The sequence below is a fragment of the Cibotium barometz genome, chromosome 28 (assembly GCF_041138505.1).
Source record: "Cibotium barometz isolate CiBa-2024 chromosome 28, ASM4113850v1, whole genome shotgun sequence".
NCBI lineage: Eukaryota > Viridiplantae > Streptophyta > Polypodiopsida > Cyatheales > Cibotiaceae > Cibotium > Cibotium barometz.
In genome coordinates, this window is record NC_141073.1 from 37,908,164 (window position 1) to 37,919,469 (window position 11,306).

The 11,306-nt window shown below is 38.1% G+C and overlaps 1 protein-coding gene across 1 annotated transcript; it reads left to right on the forward strand.

Annotated features, from left to right (window-relative positions):
• The first annotated feature begins 7,851 nt into the window (after positions 1-7,851).
• On the forward strand, positions 7,852-9,985 carry LOC147622805 (uncharacterized). Its single transcript, XM_086822612.1, has 5 exons — positions 7,852-7,916; positions 8,053-8,823; positions 8,928-9,138; positions 9,228-9,359; positions 9,536-9,985. The coding sequence occupies exons 2-5, from the start codon at positions 8,054-8,056 to the stop codon at positions 9,983-9,985; spliced, it is 1,563 nt and encodes a 520-aa protein (XP_086678738.1). The 5' UTR covers positions 7,852-7,916; position 8,053.
• The last annotated feature ends 1,321 nt before the right edge of the window (positions 9,986-11,306 follow it).

Consider the following 11,306-nt stretch of genomic DNA (forward strand, 5'->3'; position numbering starts at 1 on the left):
TTTCTATTTTGCTATTTGTTGTATTTTCCAATACATGCTCACATTATTTCAAATAAGTTTTCTACCTATGCAAATGAAAATGAAGACATGATTTATCACATAGAAGACATGTTCAAACTTTTGTGATGTAAAATCATCCTTCAAAATGTCCTACCACAATTATCAAGTGGAGAATAATTAGCACACTATCCTTGTGGTTCAAATTACTCATGGAAAAAAGGATTTCTTATATCCAATCCAAGGTACAAAAGGAAATGTAACAAATATAGCCAAATTTTAAGTCAATATTTTACACTCATAGTTTGGTATTTTGCTACTACTAGATGTGTTGAGTTCATGTTATTTCAAATAAGTTTCCTACAAAGCGTCTTGCCACAATTATCAACAAGTAGAGAAACAAACCAAAAATTTACACAAGGAGAAATGCAAAAGGCCCCAAAAACATTGTTCTTGTGGTTCAAAATCTTCATGGAAAAAAGGATTATTATAGATATCTTTTCATTTTGTATTCAACATCATGAAGGTTCAGTCTTCAAAAAAATACCATTTTTGTGCTTCGAAATCCTTATGGAAAAAGGATTATTATAATAGCCCTTCCATTTTTTGTTGACCATCATGAAAGTACAGTCTCCAAAAACTAAACCTCAAGGCATGCGGGACAATGCCTGGAATATCTCTTTTTTACTCAAGGTGGCCTGGTGAACAAACATATTATTTCTGCTATCCAATCCAAGGTATGAAAGGAAGATGTAATAAATATGTTTGCATGGAATATAGGCATCCAATTTGCGGGATCGTCCAATGAAGTCTTCACAATTGCAAGAAGGAAATGGAGAAATGTCAATCTTGTATTCAATACCTTTTTGCATTGATCCTTCTGTAGAAACAATGAACTCAGCATGCTCCATGGCCTTCACGACTGTTGTGTCCTTAACAATGCATTTCATGACCAATGACCTCTGAATTCTATCTTCCATTTCTTTGGAGATTTTGTTTCGCCATCTGATTGCTTTGCCATCTCGACGCCGAGGTCGATCTTCATGCAATACTATTGTTTCATCATGGGCTTGAATTGGTGAAGCACAACTTGCACCCACCATCGGAGTTGACACTCCTAATATGACAAACCCCGAGCTTGTCAACCTAGCAATCTCTGCACTTGTCAAGGATGTTCCTGATTGAACCTTCCACCTTCCTGGTGATGGTCCTGGAATACCTGTAATGCTAGTTGATGGCTTCCACATGTGGGCTACATCATTTCCACAAAACCAAATCATTTGGGAGCGCACTCCAATTGGTGTTTGAATCCTCCCAAAGAATGATGGTGCAACAACTCCACGTCGATTTTCACGATCCTTTATATTGACAAGCTTGTTACATTTTCCTCCTTGTCCAAGCCAAGCCTGGCAACGGACTTGGCTTGTTATAGGAACTCTTCGTAATGCCCAATTTGCATCATGCACTTCATATTCTTGTACACTCTTGGAATCATCATCCTCAAAACTCTCTGTTGCAAATTTAGTACTAGATTTTGAAGACATGGAGTATCTTTTCTTATTTGCATAACTGTACTCAGGGCGGTGACTATCATCCTCACATATATTTGAAGGCATTGACTTTGGCCTTTTCCTTCGCACAGTCTTGTCATCTCCATCATTAAAACATACTTCAGATGCAACACCCATTTCCTTTGCAACATCACTTGTTAGATCAACAACTGTTTTGGCACTAATGTCAATCCGAGATTTTAAAGATCTTTTTTTAAGGTCTCCAGACTCGGCCCACTTCCGATAAACTGGCCCTTCAAAAAAGATGTGTATCTAGCGCTTTGTAAAATTGCATTTGAGAGGTCACTAATAGAGGCATTGTAGAGACCAACATATTTGACATGGTTCAATCCAGCCCTCCAACTACCATGAATAGACTATGCTAGATTTGTTCGAGGTATCAAGTACTTCTCGTTATCTGACATACTCTGCAGAGATATTGTAATGGCAAAATTACATTATTAACATGACAAAAAAAATTCAAGAGAAATACAAAACCAACCTCTATAATGTAGTGGCCCCAATGGGAAATCCTAGCATGCCACCATGCAAACCAAGTTTCAAGCCGTGGCAAGTCTGAGTCACTTGCATGGCCTGCATTCCACCATGCCCTTAGGCTTCTCATTTCGACTTCTGCAGCTTGCTCTGTAGAGGCATCCTTCCAGCGTCTACATCGGATTTTAAATTCCTCTTGGCTGCCAACTTTTATACATGCCTTTGCATGGGAATGAAGACTTTGCTCCCAATGGAAAAGGCAAGAACGCTCTTTCCCTTCCATTATATTGTCAGGGCCACCATTGAAAGTGGCACGTACAGCTCTCCAGTTGGCTTGGGCCTCATCTGCCATGAACCCTTTGAATTCAGCATTGTCAAACACTTCTGAAACCATTACTTTGTTGAGAGTATCCCAAAATAGAATTTGTGCGTCAGTATCTTCCACCTTGAAGTCACAAGTTGCAATTGTTTGCAACTCTTGGATAAAAGGATTATACACATGGCAAGCCATGGTAGTCCAATCTTTCATTCGCTTCACAAAGTCAAACAACACCCAACAATGACCCAGTTCTCCTCCAGGTCTCATTTTATTTACCAAATCAACCCCTGAACCAGAACCTTGGGTAGACATTTTAAATACATGACACCTGCTGAATGAACTATGTTGCAATTGTCCAGGAAACACTACACTTTGGAAATAATTATATCTACAATGTCTTTTCAAGTATAAAATTCCATCTAGCCCATCTGACACAGGTCGAGAGTCACGTCGACTCTCCTCAATCCATCTTGATAATCTACACAGACATAAAGTTGATCAATATTCATTGTGATAACATAATTTAATAAACCAATGCAATAACAAATGTTATGGTAATTACCTTCTTTTGTCAAGCAAAGGTTCACATTGTTTTAGCAAATCTTGTAGCTCAACATCCGACATCTTAATCCCATCTTGCACATTTTTAGACAATAAAGTTTCCAGAATAATGTCTTGGACAATTATATTTTGTATCCCTTTAGGGCATACAGCACCACCAGCCCTCACCATTTCAGAAACTTTGGTTTTAATGGCATCCTTTGTCCTTCTAGTCAAACCATCTCCAACGGGATGATTATGATGGCCATGGTGTATGACTGCACGAGTAAGATTCACACCATCTCTACATTCTGGCATGCAGAGTAACATTTCACAGTAACATCTCTCCAAGCAAATTGGTGGACGACCACAATGTATACATGATAAGGAGCCATATGATTCAATTGACACATTTGCTGGGGCCACTCTAATCAATCTCCCATCCCATTGTGTCTCATTCTCTATCCCAATTCTTTCTTTATAACCACAAGTTGCATTTATACAACGGAGGTGACCTCCACATTCCTTTCTACGAACCACACCAGGAAATACTATATTTGTTGTAACAGGATCACTCCAAACATGACCATCAAATTTTGACTCCATACCTTTTGTGCGATGTTTCATTGAAGTAGCTGGTAGCTCAAAGAAAACATCACCATCATAAGTAGAAGGCAACTCATCCACAGTGACGCGCATTCCAACCTTCTCTAGGCCTCACGCAATCTGTTCTTTATAGGTAGTTGCATAATAATCTCAATGACACTATGTTGTTTGTCATTCTCAATGTTGCTAGCTGAATCATGTTTCCTTGCCTCATCATTTTTGTTGCAAACAGAGTAGAAATCTTTTTTGTTTTCGTGCACTAGAGTCTTCTGAAGTTCATTGTCATCAAGCTTGAATCTTTCTCCCTTCACGGTGAAAATATCACCAAACTGCGCATCAAGGTGAAACATTTTGTATCCATCGTCATGGACTTCGTATTGCAGCTCCATTGTCAAATCAGACCCATTATCACCAAAGTGCTGATGGACAGATATGGACCCAAGTGTGAATTGAAAATGGCTAGCAAGCACCATCTCTGACAACACTCCTCTACCTATGGAAGTGCGAACAAACATATGCAAAGATCTATCCTCATTCTGAATTGTGACAGATTCCATAAGAACGGAATGGTTGAGCTGTGCAACTCAATGAGATGAAGTCCAAAGGGTGAGATCAAGAGGAGAGTGTTCGTTTCAAGAACTCATTTTAAACAAGAGTCTGCCGCAAGAAAAAATGCTCACAAATGCTTTGCACACACTGCCCATTGTTTATACTCACAACTTTGTAAGATAGGTCTTGTGAAAGTCGGCACAAGTGTGACAATGGTACTGAACCATGATGTAAATTTTAGCCATCATTTGTTAACAACAATACTATAATACCATGGACTCTTAGACCTTTTAATCCCCAACCTTTCTTTGACACGTATGGGAGTTATTGCAAGCCATTCTTGCTAGCAATGACATTTCATTATTGCTACATAAAGTTGATAGATAGATATAAATTATAACTGTGGCGAACAAGAAATGGTTGGTTAGCACATCTCTAACCTTTTGAATATAAATTATAGGGGTCTATTGGACTCTATCTTTCATCAATTATTAATGAAAGGTAGAGGCCAATAGACACCTTTCGTCGACGAAAGGGGTCTATGGGCCTCTATCTTTCATGAACCATTAATTAAATATAGAGGTTAATAGACCCCTTTCGTTGACGAAAGGGGTCTATTGGCCTCTATATTTAATTATTCTCTCCAATAGGGGTCTATCATTAATTGAATATTAATCAAAAAAATATTTAATTGTATGTCGACCTCACACAGTAAAATTATCAACCTCACAATTATGAAAAATTATCAACCTCACACAGTAATGATGTTTAATTAAATGATCACTCATCATTGCTGCATTCTCATTAGCAATCGAATTCGTATGATAATCATTATAAGTCATGGTTCCTATTAACATCATAGTTTGGTAGCATAGATTGTAATTAAAGCCAATAGACCCCTTTCGTCGACGAAAGGGGTCTATTGGCCATTCATTTTCATGAGAGCCCTTGGATGAATTATGGATTGGATCGGCCATTGCCGCCCTCGCCCTCGTGATGACTCGCGACCCACCCGCACGTCGCCCCCCTTTCCCGCGCCCTCGTGTCTCTCTGTACTCTAGGCTCTCAGGAAAATAAATGGCCAATAGACCCGTTTCGTCGACGAAAGGGGTCTATTGGCCTTTAAATTTTCTTAAGGGCTCATGAAAATGAAAAGCCAAAATACCCCTTTCGTCGACGAAAGGGGTCTATTGGCCTTTAAATTTTCTTAAAGGGGTCTATTGGCCTTTAAATTTTCTTAAGGGCTCATGAAAATGAAAAGCCAAAATACCCCTTTCGTCGACGAAAGGGGTATTTTGGCCTTTCATTTTCATGAGGAAAAAGGGGCCCCAAATTTGAAAAAAAAAGGTTTGTCTTAATTCTCCTCATTAGTCTCTTAAACACCAACCATAAATGCCATAACTTGAACTGATATCCCTATGAAAAAGCGACTTAAAACTTCAAACAACCATCTTGTTTTTTTGCAATTGTGTTAGCAGACACACGATATCACACGATATTTTCATGAAATTTTTATAACAATAAAATCATGAGAATCTTACACAAATAACAAGAAGACGGTATCCTTAAATGACCGACAAATTTTGGCATCGTTTTCATGAAATTTTTTATAACAATAAAATCATGAGAATCTTACACAAATAACAAGAAGACGGTATCCTTTAATTTTGGCATCGTTTGGGGGTGGCCCACCTTTTTCCTCATGCAAATGAAAGGCCAAAATACCCCTTTCGAAGGCCAAAATACCCCTTTCGTCGACGAAAGGGGTATTTTGGCCTTTCATTTTCTTAAAAAAATTAAAGAAAATGAAAGGCCAAAATACCCCTTTCGTCGACGAAAGGGGTATTTTGGCCTTTTGTTTTCAATCTTCAACGCCTTCCTGTTTTCATCAACGCTCTGCCTCCCTCGCGTACCTGTATGTTCTTGTACTGTTTTTTCTCTCATAATCAGAATTATCATTGCAATAACATCATCTCTTTTTGTCATTGCGCTCAGTCACAATCTCTTACACTCTCTCTAGCATTTAGAAGGCTAGTGCTGTATGTCCTTGTTGTGCTTTATTTACAATGTTTTTATTTATGCGGGTTCTTCTTGCTTAGAAGTATACTACGCATAAGAATTGGTTGATATGTGTCTTATAATTTTGTCTTTCCAGCTGGATTGTTTTCATGCATTGCGGCGCAGTGATCCACTATCCGTTTCTCCAACAGCTCTTTTACAACAAGGACTTTCTCCCCTTGTAAGCTTTTCAATTAATGCTGGACTTTTTGATTAGGGAAGATCTTAATGCATCATTGACATAAAATGTTTTCTGAAAAGCAACTTTGGGTTTTAGCTCATTTGGAAGTACTGGCAATAGGTTTTTATCAAGCAGTCAAGATTGTGTCTTCACCCAGAGCTCTAGTTGATTTTACGATTTTGTGGTAGATAATGGAAATAATGGAGAGATGCATATAGATATTTAGCATTGCGGGTCAGGCTGGTGTATTTGGCGAGACAGGAGGTCAGGATTCCTCTCATCAGCATGTAAGATTTGGGGAGAGATTATCCACACTCTTTGTGCAGAGTGGGATTTTGACGTGTTTTTCTTGGTAATATAATGAGATTTGGCTTTTCTTGAAAAATTGAAAGAAAGATCATAATACAACGGTGCATTGTAATGTGAGTTTTAAAAGCAGTTCTTTTGAGAGGGAAAGAAAGTGTACTTGATACTCAAGCCAGTCTTAAAGACTAGAGGCACGATGTTGCTGTATAGCTACGCTAGTCCCTCATTGCTACACATAATTGAATGCACATTTTACATAGTTCATCTGCACTTGCCAGGAACTTAGTCGTATGTTGTGGTCTTGGATTTGTCAGATGCAAGCTACATAGGCGTGAGTTTACACATCCCTGGAAGCCTAGAATCACACATTATTTCTTTGCATTCAGAAAGGGCTTGTAGTATATGATAAATGATTGATTTTCCAATTTTGTCTAAGATCCAATTGGATTTGTGAACACTGAGTGCTAGTTGAGATGTTTTGCAGCCTCTATGTAAAATGTTTGTACCAACTCATCTATGTATTAATTGTTTTACCAAGTGTACCTGTTGTTGTTGGCCACTTATACCAATTGTTGATGCCCTTTCTCTACTGTGGGCTGCATATTGTGTACATGTACTTTTTTTTTCTCTCTAGTAGATCCTTCTGTAGTGGTGGCTTGAAGGCAGCTTGGTCTCCCGCCCGAAGGCAATACAATTAGATGATTACAACCAATCCACTAATGAAGAGTCAATATTTTTTCAACTATAGTATCCATACTACAAGGCTCCTTTTACTTAGATAAAGGACCGCACTCATACATACTAGGAGAGTTATAACGTTACCTTGTTGATTCAAAAGATACTTTGGCACTCATACATATCCCACTTCTTTTAGTTGTCCTTACATGGTGTCCTCCCCATTATTTAGTGGAGAGCTATTTTTGGTGCAGACCCTAGATGCCCGGTAGCTTGTAAGATAGTACAACATTGCATATGGGGGTGTAGATCTCCTCAAAGGATTTTGGGCTTAGCATATATAAGTAGATTGAGGAGAGATACCATACATTAGGGTGCTTGAGACGAGGAGGATATACATGAGTTTTGTCCAAAACAAGAAGCCACAACTCATATCTATGAACATGTAAGCATATCAAAAGTTTAGTGATTTTTCATCTCTTAGATTTACAAGTATGATTGTACGCTTTTAAGGTTAATAACTTGTTCTTGTATGCTTAATAACTTTTTCTTGTATGCTTTTGTTGTCCAGCTAGTCTCCTCAAGCCCCATCATCTCGTCAAGTGCAACTTCAATTAGCAGCATCACGATCAAGCTTCAGGTATTTTCTATTTTGAAGCCTCTTGGGGTTTCTTTGTATGCTATTGAAGTAATGCTGGGACTTAATTGACCTTGTAAGTCTATTCTATGCCATGTGATGACTTCTTTTTTTAAATGCATCTTTGTCACATTGGCAGGATGGTAAAATTAAGAACTTCTGAGAGGAGGGGGAGAGGTGGAAGAGGAGAACGAGGAGGCAAGAGAGGTGGAAGGACAAGTAGCAAGAGAAGTTTGCAAGTGGAATCTACACCAAATTTAGAGATTCAAAAAGAGGTTGAAATTGAAGTTGAAGAGGATAAGGAGATGGAAGACTTTGAAGACACTACTATAATTGTGGAGGAATCTTCTAAGAAGAGAAAGAAAGAGGATAAACAACTAGATGAGGAGTTTGAGCAAGAGTTTCCTGCTGCACTTGATATTGGCCAAGGGAAGGATGTTATTGAATCTCTTGCAATCAATCCTGGAAAGATTGCTCCCTTGATCCCATTATGTCGTTGTGTTGTAAACACAAGAGTGAGAGGCCTACGAACTAATATGGATAGCCTAAAGCAAGCTCTAGAGGCAGAAAAATATATTCAACAGAAAGGAATATTTATTTTATCTACAACACTTTCGGATGGTGTTTCACAAGAGGTGACAGATGAAATTGAACAATCATGGGATTCTTGTTGGAGGGATGTAAATGCAGAATTTGAGGCACAGATTGTTGATGATGCTGATTGGTCATTTTTGTCTCGAAAGATGTTTTTTGTGTGGGAGGGGAATCACCGTACTGTTGCATGGATGTCTCTAATTGAGGAGAAATTCAAGACATCAAAGGCATGGCATATTCGAGTTTTAGCAAGTTTTATTACTCCAGAGAAAGAAACAGAAATGAAGCTAATAGCTGCTCTTCAAAGGTTCAATCTGTAAGTGCGAGTTCTTACTTATATGTGTTACCTTTTTTCGAGCTTTTAAGGGTTTTGTGAACAATTCTTAATATGTTTGAAGCTATGTATTTTTTATTTTTCAGCCTTAATGAAACAGTAATTATTAAAACAAATCTCAAGGATTATTTGTTCAACACGAAGACAATGTGTTCATGTGATGAGAATGAGTACTTATCACTTTTTTCTGAGGAAGAAAAAAAGACACCTGAAAAGCATAGGGCAAATGAAAGCAGTAAAGGATCAAGTACTTGGTATCCTTTGACATCTCTGATGCTAGGGAGAATGGTATTTGCAGTAAGTTTCATACCATTTGTCATGGATGTCTTTTAAATTAGAACTAACTAATTCATTGTACTCATTCATCTCTTTGGAATATATTTTAGCCACTATACAAGCAAGATTATGAGGCAAAGCTAAAGGAACTTCAGCCAAATTTGAGTGTTGCTGATATGGAGAAATCACTTAAAAGTATTCGAAAGGATGTGAATCTCAAGTATGGTCGAAAAATGATCAAGGTATGGTTAATTTAATGATTCTTAACATAAAGTTGACTTTTTAAAGTGTTCAAGTGTTTTTTGAGATTGGTCATATGATCTTTGTTTACAAAATGATCAAGGTATGGGATATGCATGTATTGTATGATTAAAAAATACAGTTGAGTGTGACGATTGCATGTACTGTTTATATGTAGATTCTGTCTATTGTCAAACCAACAAATGGTGAAGATTGGTTTAATATCTTGTGGAGCCTCCCATTTGATGATAAATCATCCATTGTCACATTGGAAAAGTTGTATAACATCTCCATTGCAAAAGTCTCAAAGGAGACACAACTAGCAACCCTCAGAATCTTAGGGTCAGATTCAAATTTGAGAACAAGTTATGGGATGCCAAAAGCTGATAGAGAATTCATAAAGTGGATGGCGAAAGAGGCATGGATGGATCAGTTTCTTTGTGAATCTGAGAGGTTACTCTCTCAGGTCTTGGTTGCTAGTCAACAAGCTAGCTTTGTGCTTCCTCAAGATCCTACATTGAGAGAGTATTTTGGGGAAATACAAGCAATAAACAGACTTGAACTTTATGAAGATTTAAAGGATTCAATGACTGTTGCTATAGCTGCACAACAGGAAAAATGGAGATGACGAGGGCATCTCGACGATTGGTATTTAGGTAAGCAATACATGTTTTTTCCTTTTCAATTAAAAATCCATCCTTAAGTATTTCGCTTTTGTACTAAGACTCTTATTGTATGCAGATTCTTGCAATCCTTAAAAGCTGTTGGTAAGATTGAAAAATTGTTGCCCATATGTCGAGTATGGACAAAAATTCAAGACTTAAAATTCTATATGTACTCTCCAAACATGATAGAAAAAGAAGGGAAACAAGTGCTCTCTGAGTGGGAGAGAAAGAACTGCCCGTGGTGGCTCGATATGAAAAAAGGATGTTGCATCGAGGAGGAGGTAGAGCTGTACACACAGCATAAAAAGGGAGAGATGGGTTCATCAAGCTCAAATTCAGTCCATGAGGATGATGCAGTCATTGAGGTTCAAAAAACACTTGAGAAGATGACTAAAAAGGACAAAGATTCAAGTATGGAACTAAAGAAGGGTGGTAGGCCACCAAAAAATCCTGGTACTAATAATGGTAAGTTCTCTTGATCTTTTTTCAAGCTATTATTTGTTTGTGTAACATATGTTGTTATCACTTTGTGTCTTTACATATGTGGTGTGGGTACAGATGTGCAGGTACTGCAGTCTACACCCATTCTGAAAGGATGTAAATGGAAAGATAGGTCTGTCCACTTTTTGTACATTCCATTGACCTCTCTAACTTTGAATCATAGTGGCACATGTGATGCTTCACATTGCAAGGTTTGGTGCTATGATTATGTCGAGTTTGGGAAGCAATTGTCTGTCTCAAACTTCACACAAGCCTATATAGACATGAAGGAATACTTTGTGGGTCTTGGAGGTGAAAGAAAAACAAGAAATGGTAAGAGTGTTGCTTGGGCTGCAGATTTTGTCATTATTGATCTGCCTACACAGCTAGAAGCTCTTGGAGTAGAGGATTCCACATCTCCATCTTGGAATTTATTAACAGAGGACCATGTACGCTACTCCTTGCTAGTAGCGGCCACAGTTGTTTCAGATTCTGGCTGGATCCTAGTTATGTGTGCTCCTCATGTTCTTCATTTGGTTGAGCGTTATGCTAGGATCAGTAGATTGGAGTTTGCATGTCAAATGTACATGCAATGCTTAGATGCATATTGCACAATCAAAGTTGGTGGTATTGATCATAAGGTGAGACAATTGTCATACAATGACCTGTTGAAAGAATTTATGCTCTCGTATAATGAAATGGCTTGTACTAAGTATATGTTTAATTCTTTTCTTATCTTTAGGTGGATGTTGTGGTTTTATGCCTTCTTCATCGGGCTGGTATGTCTTGTGTTTGTAATCCTGG

Coding starts and splice junctions, on each gene's coding strand:
- LOC147622805 (XM_086822612.1), top strand. CDS start 8,054: ATGGTAAAATTAAGAACTTCTGAGAGGAGGGGGAGAGGTGGAAGAGGA. Junction 8,824..8,927: donor GCTCTTCAAAGGTTCAATCT/GTAAGTGCGAGT, acceptor TTTATTTTTCAG/CCTTAATGAAACAGTAATTA. Junction 9,139..9,227: donor TAGGGAGAATGGTATTTGCA/GTAAGTTTCATA, acceptor AATATATTTTAG/CCACTATACAAGCAAGATTA.